The sequence below is a fragment of the Pituophis catenifer genome, unplaced genomic scaffold (assembly GCF_029215685.1).
Source record: "Pituophis catenifer annectens isolate HBS135680 unplaced genomic scaffold, rPitCat1.0.hap2 SCAF_7, whole genome shotgun sequence".
Lineage (NCBI taxonomy): Eukaryota > Metazoa > Chordata > Lepidosauria > Squamata > Colubridae > Pituophis > Pituophis catenifer.
Genome location: NW_027256887.1, coordinates 71002505 through 71022472, shown reverse-complemented (window position 1 = coordinate 71022472; position 19968 = coordinate 71002505). Strand labels below are relative to the sequence as shown.

Below are 19968 nucleotides of genomic sequence, written 5' to 3'. Positions count from 1 at the left end.
AGTGTAACAAACATATATAGAAGTAGGGCTTTCTAGTTTAAATAATTCCGTTGCTACAGGGATAGGTTTAGCCCAGTGATGATGAAGTATGAGGTTCCACGATAATGGAACCAAGGTTTGATTTTAATCTTTGAATAATTCCCCCTTGATAGTTAAAGTGCTATTCTATTTAGAAGAGGCTGCTTTGATAAATAAATCTGTCTCCACTCTGAAAATGTATGTTTCCTATCCAGATGTTTTGACAATCAATCCCAAGGTTGGAATCCCAATTCCCAGGTTGGAATCCTCCGGATTTTATTGGAAATCCTGCAGAGTTAGGAAGAAAACAATCAGATTTAAATAATTTGACCATCCACTTTTTTTTCAGTCAAGATTTTCAGCAAAATGTAGCATCTTCCAACTCCTGCCTTGCCTTTGCGACATCAGGAGAGGAGACTGAGGAAGGATCCCCCCATAGTACAGTCTGTGAAATATTTATGCTTGAAATTCTTGTAAAAGCTGCAGTTACAATTTCAAAGTTGTTTGGAATGAGCTTTTAAATGGTTTCAGTGCTTTCCTTGGGTTTTGCCTTTGCAGCATTCCAGTTGTGCTTTAGGCAGTACGGTGTCTCAAAAGCCTTTGATTTTCATTGAATTTTCATTGAAAAGCGGCAGATTGCAACTTTAAATATTTTTTGTGATACATTGTGTCCGTATAAGTAATGCTAGGTTTTCCTTTGTTTTCAGATCCTTGCATCTATTGAGCTTCTGGCCCGGTCATTGCCAAAAATTCACCGCAGCGCATCTGAGCCCTCCTTGAACCGGGCTGGTTTCCAAACAGAGGATTTTAGCTTATATGCTTGCACGTCTCCAAAAACACCTATCCAGGCAGGGGGATACGGTGGGTTTTTGGTAAACTGAAAACAAATTGAGAATGATTTCTAATTCCATTAAGCAATTTAAAATTATTGACAAAGATGGACTGACTGACTGGCTAAGGGCTTATCTAATCCTGGGCTTTCAGTTTGCTCAGATTAGCTATCTGTTGCTGGCAACAGAGGGTCCTCAGAATTGCCATCCTAGAAAAGCTCATGAATGCCTCTTCATTAAAAAGATTTTCAGAAACTAATATGTACCCATTTGTGTTTGGGTTATAGGTGAAATGTTTCTTTTTTGTTTGTTTCATTGTTATAGTTTAATTTGATTCTAAATAGAGTTTTGTGTTTGCATTTAAAAGTATTTTGTGCAACAATTTTAAGTCGGCAATATTGATGGCAATGCAAAAAAGGTAAGATAAAAGAGTATAAAAACTAGGTGCCTCTTGATTTATTTGGCAAAGTTCACAGCATATATCACAGAATATCAAGGCTCTGGCCAGTAGCATGTGTCTTTTTTAACTTCCTGTTCACCCAAAACAATTTTTTTTAATACAGAAGTCTTTATTTTCTTTTGATATTTCTGTTGACTAACACTACCTTTATCTGTGTGAAATTACCCCTGTTATGTGCCTTTGCACTTTTCCCTTTGGTGTGTAGAGCATCATGAGGCTAATATACTTGAAGGGGATGTAAAAAGCAGAAAGAAAAACAGAAATATGTCTTGTTTTTGTCTCTACAATTGTGTGTTGAAATGGCTGCTATGTATTAAAACAATGATGCCCATAATGGGGTAAAATAGTCTTGTAAAAGCAGAGTGGTAAACTTTAAAAGTTGTTTAAAGGTGGGATATAAAAGTTTTACCACCAGTTTTCTCTCAAAAGTCAATGGCTTTGCTGTTGTTGCTCAATATTTTGTAGGTTAATGTTTCTTCTGAAATCTCCTTTCTGTGGAGAAAATGTTTCATGCTTTTGTATGGAATTTATCCAGTTAAGTTCGGATCTCCAGTAAAAGCAAATTGTAATCCAGGGTTTCTTGGATTATTCCATTTCTCTCTCCTCTGCACCTTTTTTCCTTAATTTGATATTTTGTGCTGGAATATCTATTTCAAAAAGTAAATCGTCATATTGCCATTGTTACATTGCCCTTGGCTTAAATAATAACCTTTGTTATTGTCAGCATTGAACTTTTTGTCTAAATCTGTCTTTCTCAATTTTATGCCCCTTTAAGATCTCCAGGATAAATCTTGGAGACAGGAAAACTGAGAAAGGCTCCAGGTGGATTGATATTTGCTGTACTTTATTGTTCATGACAAAGAATTGGGTACCTTCCTATATCTCTTAGCAGCTGCCTTACTTTTTCTGTCTGGTAGAAGCATTTGATTTTCCAACATAATATAGCAATGATCATGTTCTGAGAGTTGCAATCCTAACAAATCTGGGGTTTGGATAAAGTGACCATTGCTCTCAGAGACTGGGAGATAGGTAACATAACCTTGTGCTAATGAAATAGCGTTGATTTTTAATCATGCTTGCTAGGAGGAGGGAGATACTTCCATAGTAGGCAGCCCTCTGTGGCGTATCAAATGGCCACTTAGACTTGGAGCCACCTGTCTAAGACATCTGCTGAACTGATGCCCCTTTCTGACCCTTTCTTATATTTTGTATATAGTTGGTTTGAGGTAGTAGTAAAAAGTTGCTTAAGGTTAAAAACCCCTCTATAGCAGAGTAAAGCTTATATCACTACCTGATTGGGATTACTGATGGCACGTACTACTAGCATGTTCCTTCCTTGTTGGAACTATTTAATTTATAAAATAAAAGTTTAAGTGGCAAATCTTCTCTCACAGCAGTTGCAAACCTCTATACTTTAGCAACATTGAACAGTGATAGTTCAAAACAACAATTTCAACTGAGCAAAGAATAAAAGGAAAGAAGCTTGGTATGTTTATCAGAAGTTGTTGGGAGTTAGTAGCAAGAGGTGTGGTATCTCAACATTTTGGCTGCTTCTAATCATGCAACAGTCACCCAGCTTTGCAGTGCTTTTGTTTTTGTTTTGTTTTTTTTCTTATGACATTTTACAGTATATATATTAAATTTGTATTGCCCTTCATTTTCTTACATCAACTAAGAAATGTTTATTGAAGTATTGGCAGTTTATGATTCTAGGTCAGTTTCGTATGCCTGCTTAGTGAACAGGACATACAAAACTTTGGTAATATTGGGTTACGTTATTCTTACCTGTAGGGTATCGTTAGATAATCAGTTTCCAAGAAACTGTTTCTTGTATAGTTCAGGAAATGTCAGAATGCAGTGTTCTGGTTATCTATTAACAACCATTAAATTAAACTTTCAAATGCTCTCTTCTTGAATCTGAAACCAAAATGGCTTTTAATACGACTTGAAATGGCCCTCGTGCTTTGAGAGGAGGAACTGAACACACTGCATGCCATGCTTATATGACTAGGTGAAATATGAAGCTTTTTGTTCTGCAACCTTGCCTTTACCATTTCTTATCACCATTCGGAATTGTTAATATAGAAGAGCAACAGGAACAAAATTGTTAATAAAAATTAATTGTTAACCATAAGCCTGTATACATGGACTCAAGATGACTGAAAAAAATACAGTGGAAATGGGTAGAACATAAATGTTTTTAAATTGGCCTCAAAGCATGTTATTTGCTCTATATTAACGCATTAATTCAGAAGCTATTTATAAACAAGGTAGGTTTTTTAAAGATAAATGGCAGTAGGGAGTCATGTATTAAACTAAAAAGTAACATGTATATGTAAAGCATTCTTTCATTTTTGTATTATTAATGGACTAGTAACATTGTAAACTACATTTATGCTAATAGGTAGCTGCCATTCTGGAGCCAAGCTATTAAAAGATGCATTTTCTAAGTTTGCATAAATATAGATGAAGGGATTTCCATCTACTTTCTGATTCCTAAATTAGTGAAATGTTGGTTGTTTAGAGCTCCTACTATTCACCCTCCTTTTAATATTTGGTCTTTAGGCTTCAGCTACCATTATGTTAGATCTCCTAACTTTATAAGCTAAAAACACATGAATAGGAATCGTAGAAATATACAGGATAACATTTTCTGCTTGCAAATTGATTAATAGAACCCCTTTTACAAGCTCTTGTAAAATGGGCCAGGTTTATTTTACTGATTTTTAAAAAGATTTTGTTTGAGTATGCTTTTATTCCATACGTCCAAAAGATCCTTTGGCACAATTAACTATTAACAGTTTCATTTCTCCCTAACAAGATGTCCGGTATATAGCATCAAATTTATACTGGATAAAGTTTCTGTCTTTCTGATGAATTAAAACCTAACTTTTAAAACTTGATTCTTATCCTCCCTCTACAGGCGAATTTGCAGCGTTCAAGTAGCCACAGCATCATTGGCAGCAAATCCACTCTTTATTTTTAAAGTCTTGTGTTCCGACCGTTTCTTTTTAGAATATTCAGACTCGCTTGTGCTCCTCTAAACACTGCAGTTTAGAAAAACTATAGATCTGTACACTTCGATCAGATCAGAAGGGAGCTCCCAATCCAACCTTGGGTGGAAGGGAAAAGCTCTTGTTTGGGACAAGCGCTTTCCGCGGCCTCTGTGTCCCCCTCCAACAAAAGTCATGTGCATTTGAAGATCTCTAGTGGCTGCCTGTACCGTTGGCATCATTCCCAGGAAAGAGGGAGGGCTGCGCTTTGACTTTCTGGTGCTGTGGCATGATGAAGTTGGAACTCCTTCTGCATCATAGGCTTGGGATGATCTGCTGGCCGGCTTTCTCCCTCTAACAACGATTCATCAGAGGCTGAACATCTGATGAGACAGAGCTAATCAAAACAATCATCCTCTGGTTTGATTTTATTTTGTGTGTGTGTTTCCTTCCTGGTGTGCTTACTGATCAACAAAATAAGTGCGGTGTTTCCTTTTCAATTGAACTTCGCTCTTTTGATTTCACAAAAAGAACATTCAGTTCGAAGAGTCAGTCAGAGTCATTTGAAAAGGAAAGGCGATTCTGCACTTTCCAGAATTGCTTTTACCTCCTATTCAGAGCCATCCTTTTCCCCATCTTTTCCTTTTTGTATACTTTTGGAATGGGTTAGGAGCCCTTATTTTGTCGGTCCAGCAACAAATGTTTTTACAAAACTGTAGCAAAGCTCAACATGCGTGGCTTTCTTTTCATTTTGTATCACGAATCTGAATCTGTGTTTTGTGTGTTGAACTTTTTGGGGTTGCCCAGAAAGTCTAATACAGACTATGAATAACAAGTGTACCTATTTTAAAAGGTACAAGGTAGTGTCAGGTACCTAACGTTTCATAAGCAGACATTCTCAGGTTGAATTGAATATATTTCAAAAATTAAACCCAGCCACAACCTTCCCAAAAATTAGACATTCCAAAAAAAAAAAAATGTGCTTTGGTACTTTTTTTAAAAAAAGCAGAACTTTTAATCATGTTAACTCAGCAAACTGTGAATGAATATTGTGTGCATGAGAGAGAGAAAATGCAGCAAATTGGCTTTAATGGCAGTTTGCTGTTTCTTTTGTTGTTGTTTTTCTATACAAATGGTACTTGCTGGATCAACACTACTCACCTTGCCTATCCTCACCTTTTCCCATGCAATTTCTTTTCTTGCCCTTATTTTGTATCCTTGGTGATTCCATTTTGGTTTTCTCTTTATGCCTTGCCCTTAAATCTAATTTGCAAAATGATTTCCAGTTCTTGTTATTATCCAAACAAGATAAAATGATACAAAAATCAGATGTTAGGTTATTTCTAGTAGAATTATGAAACTATATGAATTATGAAGTAAGCAGAATTCTCTATGGTGTGGTGATTTTCCTTTTTTGGAAAAGAATAGTTGTGTGCCACTGGAAGAGAATTCATAAGAAGAGACGCCTTATTACTCTGTCCTGCCCTATATTGATAGGTAGGAGGCTGGAATAGCCCCTGTACTAGCATAGTTTCTAGTGGATGAAACTAGATTATCTATGAAAAAGTCAAAATTCAGTGTTCACATGTTGATTCTCCAATACTGTAGAGCTGTTACTAAAAAAGACAACAAAAGATTATTTTTTAGCAAAGCTTTGTTCATAAAACTTGAGTTTAAAAAAAACATATTACCTTCATGGTAAAGGAACTATGTAGTGTATTTGATTTTTTTTTTTAATTGAACCAAGGTTCTTACAGAAATGGAAGCAAGAGGCGGTAATGAAAAAATATTATGTATTCAGACACTAACAGGATAGTGAGTAAAATTGCTTGGTATTATTTCAGGGAAGATGCATTTCTGCATAAGCATCACTGAACTGAAATGAAGTGATGCAGGAAGTTATAGATGTGTTCTTGGATGACTCCTTTTCACTTCAGTGATTGGTCTGGTTTGGGAAAGCTTTCTAAGAATTTATTCAAAACAATGAGATTAAAACAACGTGTGTCATCTTCCAAAAAGTATATAAGATTTGTTACAAATGTAAAGCACAACTCTAATGGTGGTCTGCAGTAATTTTTAAATTTTCAGAATACAGATTCTCTTTTCAACTCTTACCAGTTCCACTGCCCTCCTCATGGCCACCCACTGTCAGTAATGTGTCCTAAAGGGTGACTATCATATGCAGTAAGTTGAAGCATGTATATTGTGTTTTGAAGACAGGAAAACTACAAGAAATCTTTGCTGTCCTCCTAAATTCATGCAGAGAAAATATGATAAAGTAGTAAACTCCTTGAAGCCAATTCTTCTCAGATCACAATAACATTGATTTATTATTAGATTTATATCCCACTTTTATTCTGTACAGCTCAAGATGACATATAGCATGCTGGGCAACAAAGAATACTTTTGGCTCCATAACACTCAATATAGACCAGTGTGGATCATTTGCTAAGGAATATTGAGCTACCTCATATTCTGTTGATTGATGGCAGGCAAAACCAACATTCTTTCAGACTTCTTTCTTCCTCCTCCTTAGATACTCTGTGTTTCCCGAGGAGAGCTATGGTTTATGGTTTATGATTTGTGGGAGTTATTAAATATTGGCATGACTAAAAATACCTGTGTTTTTCTTACATGCCATTAAGAAGTCTGAAAAATATAAGTACTAATTCCAGTTGCTTCATCAAATTATGCAGCATTGGGTCAGTGGATAAAAGCAGTTTATGAAAATTCTAATTACACTGACTGTATTATTGCTCCAAAAGAATAAATTTAGGATAACCATTTATCAGTGCCCCTTCACTCTTGAATCCCAAATTGTTTGATTTGAGATCATCTACATGTGCATCAGAAAAACAAAGAAGCAGCACTATACACCAATCACATTTCTGTTGGTTGGTTGGTTGGTTGGACTGGCTGTACTTACAGCCTTACCTTTTTAAAATATTCCTGCATTTACGTGTTCTGTTTCATCTTTACTTCTTTGGGTGCTAGGATTTACAGCAATTGTTTTGCTTCCTCCAAGCAGCATATCCATGTCATTTCCATAAACTTCTCTAAAATATTGGATGTTGACATCTCTTCTATACAGGATTCCAGTATATTCCTTCCATCTTCGTTTGATCTTCTCTAAATTAGTTACTGCCTGCCCACTGATGTCTTTTACATGTAGCTATTTGGAGTCCAAACTTTCTCCTGTTTTCAGAGATCCTTTGGATAACTTTTCTTATTTTTTGTGTTTGTTTCCATCTTCATTGTCTTTACACGTGTAGCAATAACACTCCTTGTCTTTTTAAACAGCTCTCTAAAATTCTTTATTAAGTTTCCTGAGATTTTTATCTTGGCTTTGCCTTCTCTTCTCTTCTCTTGGCAAGTCTCACCATTTGTTTTGACACTGTGGGGTTTTTTCTTTTCTTTTCTTTTCTTTTTCTTTTTTCTTTTTTTTTCTTGGCAGTTTCTGTTAATGTTCAGTAACTTTATTTCATTCCACAGTTCCTCTAGATCTATATCAATGAGGTTCAGGACTTCAAAGCAATTTCTGATATTCTCCTTGAAAATGATAGGTACATGCCCAAAATCATTTTTCCAAAATCTGGCTGTCTTTATCTTGGCTTGCAACAGTTTGTGATTTGTTCTGTAGTCAGTCCCTAGCCACATCTTTGCTCAGCTAATTCACCTCCTTATGCCAGCAATGTAATCAGTTTGATTTCTTTGTGGTCTCTCCAATTATGTCCCTATACATAGGAGAGGATTTTGTTCATTGAAGAATGTCTTAGCAACAAAGAAATTACTGGACTGGCAGAAACTGCTAAATTATTTTTTCTGTTTTCAGTTTTCTTGGCCATAGAATCTTTAGTTTTCCTCACTGTTGCCAACTATGGCATTCCAGCTTCTAACCATAAGCAGCACAACTTTCTTGCAAGTTCTAACAGAATAATAGAGTTGGAAGGGACTTTCTCGTCTTCTAGTCCAATCCTCTGCTCAAGCAGGAACTCCTTAATATCCTCTTCTGCATCACTGTTTAATAGCCATATTATTAAAGGGCTGTCTATGAAGACTAACTTTTATTATTCAGTCATTGACTGCATTAATCCAAATACTGTCGTTGCTTTCCTTCTTTGTTTTTCATGGCGTGGGGGGATAAACAGATCTTCTGACTAAAAGAATCCAATTCCTGTCCATTTTAACTCACTGATGCTTAGGATTTTAGTGTGCAATTAGTACTCTGTGTTGAGCTTTTCCATGTTCAATCTTTTTACATTCCATATTCTCACTGTAATTCTGTCTGTACAACTTTGGACTTTCCTTTCCTGCGTGGCAACAACTACAACTAGATAATAAAGAAATTATGTTTGTTTGTTTTCACTAAATCATCCATATATTTCTAGCATCTTCCTATATTGCTTCTCTCTGGCATAGATACTTGCTTGTCTTAGCTAGGTATCTGAGATGACTTCTACACCTTAGATTTTTGTTTAAATCTCATATTCAAAACATATTTTTCTAAGTAGATATTCACCATTTTTATTCATTATGACATCCCTAAAAGACCCAATCCCTTTTGTGTATTCTCTCACCCACCATTCATGCTACCCAAAAATATATTCTCCCACAGTTCCCCAAACTCATCCTTGGTTCTGAGTATTCACTGGTACATAAGTTACCACGCGTTTATGGATTCATGTTTTTATATACATCTTCAATAACCCAGATGGTGCTAGATCCTACATGATAGCCCTTTAATTCATAATTAAATCCATTTTCATCAACTCCACAAGATCACACGGACTACTCAAATATACATCATTCCCATTTTTCCTAAGACATAACAATTTTCATTCTTTTCATTTGTTAATTCATGCTCTTTACAGTTTACTCCTTAATTCCAAGTTGCAGTTCATCCCCCTCATAGTATTGGACCATCTAGGATGCTTTATGGTGAGATAGAATAAGGCTATATCAACTGTATTAATTGTGCCCATATCACCATTTTCTGCTAATGATAAGAGTAATACTTCTGGCATATTGACCAAACCATAGAGCTTGGGTATGTTTTGGTCAATATGCCAGAAGTGCAACCTGATTCTAAGTTTACTCCAATGCAAGGTAAAATCTGTAATCTAGATACTACTGCCTTGCAAATCATTTATAGGAAGTTATAAGCCTGGATATGCTTTGATTCTGTCCATCTAAGCATAAGGCAAGCCATTGGTTTTTTCCCCCCAGTGTTTATCTTCTACTGAATGAACTTAACATAATTGAACACAAAATTGGGATGGGAATAAGGGAATGATTCAGGTCCTGCATTTAAAAACAGTGTAGTTTGAAGCAATTAGGGCAGATTGGTAAATTAAACTCCTACAGAAATCATTGCCTATCCAGAAAGATCTACGTCAGACATGGAATTCTGATTTTCTAGCACAATATGATCCTGTTTTCTGGACCCAGTAAATAATGTACACAGTAAAATCATTTCAATATAATAATTGGGTGTCAAACTGGCAGCCTGTGGGCCGGATGTGTCATGTGCAGGCCATGCCCACCCCAGCTCCATGAAGGGAAAAAACATTGTGATACACCACGTGACAGCAACGTGACACGTTGAGTTTGACACCCGTGATCTAACATATTTAATCAGGAGATTCATTATAATATCCCTTCAATTGATATTTGAAAGATTGTTTTAATTCTTTGTTAGAATTTGCCATTAGAGATGCCATTCTAAACAACCTGAGAATCAGTTCAGTAAAACTGATTTCTGAGTAAGAATGTTGTACGAATTGATTTTAATGTTATTACATTAAAACAGGAATCATCCTGGTCTTTTGAACGAGAATAACTGCAATCAATATATTAATTCCAAATTAAAATTTCTTGAAAAACAGAGACTATTATAATAGGAATACAAATGTTCTTGTGGCTGAACAAAATGGAGGGTTACCTATTCAAGAATTAATTTTGTTCTTAATATGCTGTGTTGAAATTGTGTTTGTTAGCTAATCATCCCAGTGGCAGCACTTACCTCAACAAAGGCTTGTCCAGTTGAGAAATTTGTTGTAGAAACAAATGATAGAATGATAACATTCCTTGGCTTCACCTGACAGCAGAGCTGTGAATTAATGTTTCTGACTGGCATCCTTCTGTATTTTAAAGGCTTTCCAGCATTATGATACTATTACTGGCAGTACTTCACCAAAAAAAACTAGACAGCTACCTATCCCAACATCCAGCTGGTAGTCTTTGTGAAAGAAATTTCTCTCCAGTCTTATGCTGCAATTTTCACTGCGAAACTTCATTGTGTTTTGTTTTTGAGTTATTTTTTTAATTAGTTGTTTCAGTTTTTGCTATGCTTTGGAGGAGGGGAACAAGTAAGGTATGCATGCATATCTTCTATCTCATTGTATTCTTTTTTGAACCATGAATTCAATACATGGTTCTAAGACTAAGCAACTTTCAATCCACTGGAAGAGAGAAACTATCAAACTATTGGAAGAGAGAATGATGCATAGCTGATCCTGAGAGAATTTATTCTGGGTTCAATCTAAATAATTTATTTCAGTCTAGATTTAATTATTCTATGAGTTCCATTTCTTTTGTAAGCATATCACCCACATTGGATAGGAATTTGTACTGTTAAATATAATTCATGTTTAATCACCAATTGCATATGGAGGAGAAAGGCACCAGTTTTTCCACGAAATTACTGTACACTAAACCAGTAGACTTTTTATCCTTTAGATTGTCATTATTTCACATTTATAGTAAGAAACCTCATCAAAGCATTGCATATTTCAGTAATATATACAACTGAATGTTATATATTGATTTACAAATTAACTGTAAAATGGTTAGTAGCCTTTCAAAAAGAACAGGATGGTGGGTAGATTGTGAATTATTTTATTGAAGGTTGATTCGATTTTCCAACTGTGGGCATAACTAAAAATGTTTGGTGCTTGAATTCTTGGTTTCTTCATGAAGTTTCACTAAGTTTTATTTGCAGAATTAGACGATCAGCAAAATATTTATTTTGCCTTTATTTTTGTATTGTATCAGCCTTGCCTGTGCTTGCACAAATGTTAGTAAATACATTTTGCTATATAATGGATCTCTCACGTTTAATCTGGGAAATTTTCCTTAACAATTTGCCAAATGGTTGTGCCTTTTAAAAAGCAAGTAAAAATGACCACAATATTGAGATGCTTATATTACAGGAGAGCAAATTTACTTTGACTCCCAATACACTACAGTTTCAAACTTGGGTAGAATACAGGAAACTGTGCATAAAGCAAAATCTCCTGTTTAAATCTCAATAAAACGAATAGCGACTGGATCTCCATGACTGCCATTGGTCTTTTCTGGAGTGTTCCAAATATACTGTGTTTATGTAATATTTACTCCTCAGGTCAGCACTAAATCTCAAGTTAATTGAAATAATAAACTCTTATCATTTTTAAAATAATACTCTAGGCAAAATGGAAGAACCATTTTATAAAAGAAAGAACATTAAACATACCTTTGAGGAAGGGTAAAATAGTACAATAAAGGAAAATAAAGTAGGTATGGAGACTACTATGCTAGTTGAAAATTGTCGAGACTCTTAGTGAGAAAAGCATCAAAGATTGGCTTCAGTTGTTCCTCAGGCAACTTGGTGAACTGGAAATCTGTAAATCCCAACCTAGATTCAGTTATTATTTTGAAATCATAAACTTGGAAAAAAAATATAGATAAATAGCCAAGAAACCGTACAGGAGCTAATGTGATTTAGTATCCTGTTCTAAATTTATATTTGTGAAGACAGGTTTATTGATTGGTCTTTCATTAGGGTTTAAGAGATATTAAATCCACTGGGTTGTTAAACTTTACAAATACTTAATATCAAAAGGCCAAAATATTTTAAAATAGAGAAATAAACCTTCTGTCGCATAATCTTAAGCATTTCTTAAAATGTGAAAGTAAGACCCACTGTTCTTGAAGACCTACTTCAAGCTAAATTAGCATAAATTGCAGCAATTATATGTTGTAATCTCTATGTTGACAGATGGAATTCTGAACCCGGACATTTATTTCGTAAATGTCAGAGTGTTTTATGTTTATTATATTCCAGTTAAAATATATCAAAAAGTAAATCTGTTAGAATTATTTCTGCTTCCTTTCTGGTTTAGAAAAATATTAAATGGGTGACAGTTTTGAACTGTTAGGCTTTCCCAGATTCTGTATTCTACTTGTTTATGCTCAGCCTAGTTATAGCTGTCCACTCTTTCCTGTAGTGTGTTGGGATTCTGCTAGAATGTTATTATCTATATACATTAGAGAAGATAAGTTGATAGGGAAACATTCATTCAGGCATGTGCTGAAATGGAAGAAAAACGAACCAATAGAAGAAAGAATGGGAACAGTGGGAACTATTATTTGCATTCAGCGTATGAGTCTTGAGTTTAAGTTAACTTCTGATTTAAAAGATAAAAATAAAAACTTAAGTGCAATAAGTGTACTTTGAAATTTAAAGCTGTGAATGGTTAAAGAAATCCACCTCATTCCTTCCAGATTGTTTTTTCCTTTTGTTTTCTGTGATTAAAGTGGCAGTGATCAATATTATTTAGGGTCATTCTCTCCCAGTTTTGGGGAAGAGTTCATACATTCATGACAACCAAACTCCAACCGTAATCCTTGCTTTTTACTTTTTTTATAAAATCGGTTTCTGTATGACAGCACCTATCGTTCCAAATAACTGCTATATCGTAAAACTGGTGTTGCCTGTTGGTTGTCAAGAATGTGCCAAACATCCAATTTTTACAGAATAAAATTGAGCTGCTTGTATTCCTAAGTAGTGTTGCTCTATATTTCAGTACAGAGCATATATTGTGACCGAATTACATAGTCATTGAGACTGAGCACTAGAGGCCCAACTACTGGACTGCAATAGCCCTTCTAGCCTAAATAGAGGAAGTTTGCTTTTGTAACCAGCACCTCTTGGGACTATTAGGGACCAGTGATGGGTAAAAAGTTTCTAAGCAGCTGAAAACCATAAATTCCCCGATTTTCTGTTGTGTCTGGAATACAAAATGGCTTATCTTTATCTTCTTTACACTATTTTCCTAAAAGAATTTATATAAAAACTGTTAAGTGCTTGATTATATGGATTGACCTTTTCCCCTTTTCAGCTGTGCTGCTTGTCTTCAGTTAGGTATGGGAATTGCACTAACTGGATATTTTCTCCACTGCATTGGAGAATTTCATTCGAATGACTTCTTACCACATGCACTAAGTGTTTTTCTCTCTGCGTTAATCATCACTTCAGGGATTTGTAGTCATGGGAAACAGTAGAGTTGTTCATGATTAGGACTCTGTTGTATTGCTAGGAAATGTCTATACAGGAGCGTGGAGATGTTATAGATACTAAGTTCTTTCCATAGGCTTTCCCTTAACCTTTAAAGTGATGAGCAGAGAACCTTTATGTAGAATTTGTCCAGCTTAAATACTGTAAAGTTAGATCCTATGGAAGTGACTGCAAAGATCAACCAAAAAAATTGCTGAACAAGGTTATTCTAACATGTTACTGAAAAGGAGAAATGTGTTTACCTAATTAGTGCAGTGAACATGTATCTCAACATTGTATTCCTTCAAGATTTTTTTTTCCCCACAAATGTTTCATCCTCCAAAACTCTACAATTTTGACTCTTTTCCTCTTTTAAGAGACAATATTGTTTTTTTAAAGTAACAGTTAAAAATATTTATCAGGACTGCACTTATAATTCACAGGGAAATATATTTTCAGCTTTGTTTTATTGATCACTGCAGCGTTTTCCCATCACCCAGCCTTTCCTTTTCTCCAGTTGTTGACTGTAAAAGCTTATACAGATTTTAATTGTTAAAATCCTCTAACGTAAATTCCTTTCATTTGTATTTTGAGCTTTTTTCTCTCATGTAAATTTGTACAGTGGGAAATATTGTCCAGTTTGGTTTAGCGAGCATGGAGACATACAATTTAAAATAAAAAAAAATGACAGCTGAAAATTAAGACTGAAGAACTATTTGTGTAAAGTTATTTAAAGAACTCTGTATTATATAAAAGGTTAAAAGTTATATGTATTTGATGTGAATACTGCTATAATAAAGATTGACTGCATGGAGAACACTTCGTATGAAATCATATCATTAATATAATAAGGGTTATATTTGCATCTACATTATGGGAACTTCAGAGCATTAATTATATCAATGAAATAGAGCTCTTCAGCAGGAACTGGATGTATAACCACAGAATTAGCTCTGAATGTCTTCGTTTTTAAATTCAACACAGTGATATATTGGTAAAATAAAACACATGATCTGGCTTTATGGTTTATTTGTTAAAATTCATATTTATGTAAAGCAAAATATTTTCTATAGTCTATAAACAATGAAGACAAATAATTCAGATGAATCTATAAATAACTATTTGTGTTTCTCAACCTTGGTAGCTTGAAGATGGGTGGACTTCAACTCCCAGAATCCCCCAGCCAGCAGCGCTACCAAGGTTGAGAAACACTGAACTATTCAAACTACATTTGAACAAGACAGGCAGAGTCAGTCGTAACACAATTCCATCCTTGAGACCAGATTCTAAATGCTGATTTAAGTGTTTTTCAAGTCTGCTTATTGCTATTTATTTATTTTTAAAATCTGAATAATTCCTAGTATTATTAGGAAAATAAATAGGATGAAACAAAATACAAGGTGAAACAGGATGGTGAAATATGCCCCTACAAGTGGGAAATAAGAAATAGCACCGCAGACATTTCTGGTGTAGTTCAATTTTAATGTGATATTTCTTACTTTGCAACAGTAGATCTTAATTAATGCTTTCTTATTAAGCAAAGTATCCTTTAAGAGCCACTTTGAAACCACATGTTTATTATTCATCATCATGAGGAATTCCTAGCTCTTCATCTGTCCACAAAGAAGGATCTGGGAATGGAAAGTGACCCTGTTAGAGAAAAATAGAAATTTTAACATTTAGGTTACTTTTCAAACAGAAAATTGTTTCACTGTCTTGAATCAGGCACTTCTGCAAGCAGACAAAAAACTGGATAATCCCAGTTTCGGAGCATAGCTATAATCCAAAAATATTTCAGGGATACATAAAAGCTTGTACACAGCTTTCTTCCCCTTCCAAAAACAGCCTCCCAGCCAAAGTTGAATTTTTTAGAACTCCTGTCAAAAGTATGACAGAATTGGTGTTTTGAGGAAAAAAAATCTAAATCTGAGTAGAATTTTGCATTCCAATTTTAGGATGCGTAAATAATCTTAAAAAGTCATATTCAGCATTATTAGGAGAAACATAACAATTCTCCAATTTGTGTTTCATTAGCAGTTCTCTCATTAAGATGTGATCTTGTTTAGTCAGCCTTGGTCTGAACAAGCTACATTACATACAGTCTGTGGAATGGGATTATTGGCTGATTCTTTTTTCTATATACTCCAGGTCATGTTTCTTATACTTTTGTGTGTACTGCATTACATATGTAATACTCATTTAATGACCACTCATTCAGTGACCAAACTTAAGACGGCATTGAACATGTAATAGTTATGACTGGACCTGATACAGTAGTCCTTGGCTTAAAACAGTTCATTTATGACCAAAGTTACAACAACATTTGGAAAAAGTGACTTGCAACTATTTTTCACATTTACAACCATTGTACCATCCCCATGGTCATGAGATCAAAATTTGGATGCTTGGCAACTGACTCATATTTATGATAGTTGCAGTGTCCAGGGTCAGTCAATGGGGAAGCCAGATTCACTTAACCATGTTAAGAACATTTCAGTTAAAATAATCTTTCTCTGTTTCAGTTCTAGAATTTTTGGCAGACAAATAACAAGTCTTCAAAAAAGACAATCCTTGGTGAAGCTAATGAGACTTGAAGAATATAATCCCTAGATGGTCTAAATTGGGGTAAACTTCTCTAGAAGATTGTCTTTAATGCCCTAAAAGTCTTCCTAAGATCCTAGCTTGATGCTCCAGATAAGGTTGAATAGACAACATGTTGCACTAAGTGAGTTCCTAGTCTGAGCAGCAGGATTCTACAAAGCCCTTGCATCTCGAGAGATAGAACATGCTCCTGTGGTTCATATGTATTAAAAAAAAAACATGTGATACAAGTAAAACAGAATGGCCTTTCACCCAGGTATTACATTACAATATATTCTGTGTTAAGAAAACTATTGCTTTACGGTTGTTTCCAATCTAACAGCTCTTACCAGCACTTCATCTGGGTCATGCCAGAAGCGCCACAAAATCCAGAACCACATGAGACCACTGGATGCTTCACCAATGACTACTGCAAACCGCGGTGGTGGTACAAATTGGCGGTATTCCGTATTAACATGTACACCTTCACTTGCCCTGCAAGACAAATATAAAGTAGTAAGCAGTCCTTTAAGTGCATATATTTAGCAGAGTTAACACAGAAACTGCAAAATAAGGTGCTGAATGCAGAATTCCACCAATTGGGAATTCCTGCGGTATTGCATAATGCGACCGAAGAGAAGACAGCAGCATAAAGTAGCTTTCTGTAACAATTTGCCTGGAATTAACCATTTCAATACAATATATTCTGTATTTTGCCATTTAAAAACATAGCCAAAATACACTGCAGCATTTCTAAAATGCTTTAGAGCAGGGGTGTCAAACTCGTGTCATCACGGCGGCATCATGCAACGTATCGGGACTTTTTTTTCCCTTCGCTAAATCGGGCATGGGCGTAGCTAGCACGTGACACATCTGGCCCGCAAGTTTGACAGCCCTGCTTTAGAGCATTGAATACATCACACATTAGCTGATTAATCTTTGCTACCATCTAAAGATGGATTTGAATTTTTCCTATGGTGGAACCTGGATGAAGGAGAAAATTTAAAGAAAAAAAAATATTTTACAAGTATTTACTTCTGAAAAATGCACCAAAATAAACTTCTAGAAACTAGGAACATCCATTCCTATTTCACTGAGGCAGTAAATGTTTCAGAACCTACTAAGCCTCTCTTCCTTGTGCAAACCAAGACCTTCTAATTTGTGGCTATCCTGGGTGCATATAATTAGATGTGATTGTTATTGTGTGATAGGTATCTTTCCCTCCATAAGTTTGACACAGAAACAATCACCATATATTGGACATCCAAAACATTTATGCCTTTTAATATTAATGTATTTGGGTGTGTGTCCTTCAAGTCCAATTTTGACTCCTACTGATTGCCTAGACTAGTTCCTGAAGGGCTTTTTTGGCAAGGTTTTTCTCAAGTGGCTTGCCATTGTGAGCTCTAAAACATGAAGAACGGTTGCAGGATTTGGGTTTGGCTAGTCTAGAGAAAAGAAGAATTAGGGGTGACATGATAATTGTATTCCAATATTAAGGAGACGCAACAAAGAAGAGGGGAGCAAATTATTCTCCAAAGCATACGAGGACAGGACAAGAAACTGGTTGGAAACAAATCAAGAGAGAAGCAACTTGGAATTAAAGAAAAACTTCCTAACAGAACAATTAACCAGTGGAATAGCTTGCCTTCAGAAATTGTGGGTGCTTCATCACTGGAGGTTTTTAAGAAGAGACAGGACAGCCACTTGTCTGACATGGTATAGGGCAGAGGTCTGCAACCTTAAACACTCAAAGAGCCATTTGGACCCGTTTTCCACAGAAAAGAAAACACCGGGAGCCACAAAACCCTTCCTATGCCTGACTATTTCTTGAGCAGCCACAAAACTAGCATATGTAGTTGAATTAATCGTTCTGTTTTCTTCTGAAACTTTTCTTTTCTTGGATTTATCCATGGCTGGCCTACCGGGGGTTGAAAAGCTCAATAAATTGTGTGCCAGTGGATATCGCACATTGGTGGTTGTGATGCATATTTTGAGTGACAGGGAGCTGCAGCAGAGGGGTGAAAGAGCCACATGCAGCTCCAGAGCCACAGGTTGCTGACCCTTGGTATAGGGTCTCCTGCTTGAGCAGGGGGCTGGACTAGAAGACCTCCAAGGTCCCTTCCAGCTCCTATTCTATTCCTAAACTCCCTAAGGCTGAGAGCCAAGATCAACCAGCTGGCTTCGTGTCTAAGTCAGGACTAAAACTTCTGGTCTCCCAGTTTCTAGCCTGGTGCTTTAACCATGCACAAAACTGGCTCTCCTCTTTTAATACAAAAAGTTTTTTCATAGAGGAGTAAAGCAAAGGCATTTTTTTCCAGGTTCCCTGCTTTCCAAGTTACTTTTTCCTTCCCCATCAGAAATGTTAAAAATTAATCCCTTCAAGTGCTTACAAGAAACGAAAGAAGAATCCATAAAGCAGCACATTAATCTCTACTATCATTGTGTTTCCTTTTCAACAATAACCCCTATATGTATTTCTTTGAAATTAACACTCGCCTCCCCTTTTCAACAAAAGTGGGCCCCATAAGTATTTAGAGTTGCTTCAGTGAAATGGGCAGCACGGAAGTTTAATAAATAAATGTATTTGAATACATTTATTATATTCAAATACAATTTATTTAAATATAATTTATTTTATTTATTGTAAGGGGCGTGCATAAGTGCATCAGCGTGCTTACCGTCCCTGTCCTAATATTCCTTTTAACTTACTCTTTTCATGTATTCAAATTATGTTTATATTTTTATCTGTTATATATGCTTGACAAATAAACTTATGATTATGATTATGTATTAGCTGCCCAATTACAACAGGGCAGCATCTCCTGAGCATTCTTAGGAATTTTTAAAAAACAGTAGCAAGACATATTGAAAGTGGGAAACGAGATATTTAAAATATTGGGGGGTGGGGTGTAGAATGGCGATGATAGCAAGTTCACTGATATTTTGATCTTGGGGGAAACCTCGAGGACTTTTCTCAAAATTGTAGGGGACAGCCATGTTAATCTACTACGGGGACAAAAAAAAAATTCAGGAGTCTAGTAGCAGATTGCCCAGGGCGCTCTTTTTATTAAAAGGCATTAAGGTGTTTTGTTTTTAAATAGGAAGTTTTAAAGATGCCTTTATGAGAGTCTTTATGCTTTACGAAATTTTATGCCATTTTATGTGCCTTAGTAAGTTAATTGTGAATCTGCTTTAAGCTTATGCCTTGTGATGAACTCTGCTCGCTGGGAAAAGGGCAAGCAGAGCCCCGTTTTTTTCCCAGCAGCGGAAAGCGGAGCTCAGGCGTCCTGCATCGGATCAGGGAGAACAGAGCCAGGCAGCTCCGCATCCCCGGAGCCCAGCCTTTTCCCTTCGCCCACCTTGCCCCCAACCCCCAGTCTGGCCAAGCTGCCCTACTCACCGCCGCACTCCGGGGCGCGGGCCTAGCTTGCCTCCGGGGCGAAGCAGTCGACGCAGCAAGCTCAGCCCTCCCGTCGCTCGGCACAGAGGCCCGGCCATCCCGGAGGCCGCCGAGACCTCCTACTGCCCGCCAAGGTTACTTACGGTAGCCAGGTTGGCGGAAGCTCCCGGTAACCCTGGCTTCTGATTGGCTGGAACGGAGGTTCTTCAAACTTGGCCGCTTTAAGACTTTGTGGACTTCAACTCCCAGAATTCTCCAGCCAGCATAGCTATGTTATGCTATTCTCCAGCCAGCATGCTATGCTGGCTGGAGAATTCTGGGAGTTGAAGTCCACGAGTCTTAAAGCTGTCAAGTTTGAAGACTGGAAG

General features: G+C 36.2%; 2 protein-coding genes across 8 annotated transcripts in view; one reads left to right on the top strand and one right to left on the bottom strand.

The window, feature by feature from the left end:
* The window catches only part of BRAF (B-Raf proto-oncogene, serine/threonine kinase), a 59703-nt gene extending 55409 nt beyond the window's left edge, over positions 1-4294 (top strand). For 5 of the 7 annotated variants that reach the window (XM_070948033.1, XM_070948032.1, XM_070948029.1 and 2 more), the window contains 2 exons: positions 726-879; positions 4232-4254. In XM_070948033.1, the coding sequence (XP_070804134.1) occupies positions 726-879; positions 4232-4254 (177 nt within the window). Of the gene's footprint in view, positions 1-725; positions 900-4231 lie in introns of those variants that run through there. The other 2 variants (XM_070948031.1, XM_070948030.1) reach the window with 2 other exon arrangements.
* Positions 4295-15078: 10784 nt separating this feature from the next.
* NDUFB2 (NADH:ubiquinone oxidoreductase subunit B2) lies at positions 15079-19766 on the bottom strand. The gene is made up of 3 exons (XM_070948035.1): positions 19601-19766; positions 16548-16692; positions 15079-15267 (listed from the first exon to the last, which is right to left on the bottom strand). Exons 1-3 carry the CDS (start codon positions 19696-19698, stop codon positions 15196-15198), a joined length of 315 nt encoding a protein of 104 aa, XP_070804136.1. The 5' UTR covers positions 19699-19766; the 3' UTR covers positions 15079-15195.
* Positions 19767-19968: the final 202 nt, after the last annotated feature.

What these genes read in the sequence shown, in the direction of transcription:
- NDUFB2 (XM_070948035.1), bottom strand. Translation starts at nt 19,698, where the DNA reads ATGGCCGGGCCTCTGTGCCGAGCGACGGGAGGGCTGAGCTTGCTGCGT. An exon ending in CCGCGCCCCGGAGTGCGGCG is followed by an intron (nt 16,693 to 19,600) that starts GTGAGTAGGGCA and finishes TTTGTCTTGCAG; the next exon opens with GGCAAGTGAAGGTGTACATG. An exon ending in ATGACCCAGATGAAGTGCTG is followed by an intron (nt 15,268 to 16,547) that starts GTAAGAGCTGTT and finishes TTTCTCTAACAG; the next exon opens with GGTCACTTTCCATTCCCAGA.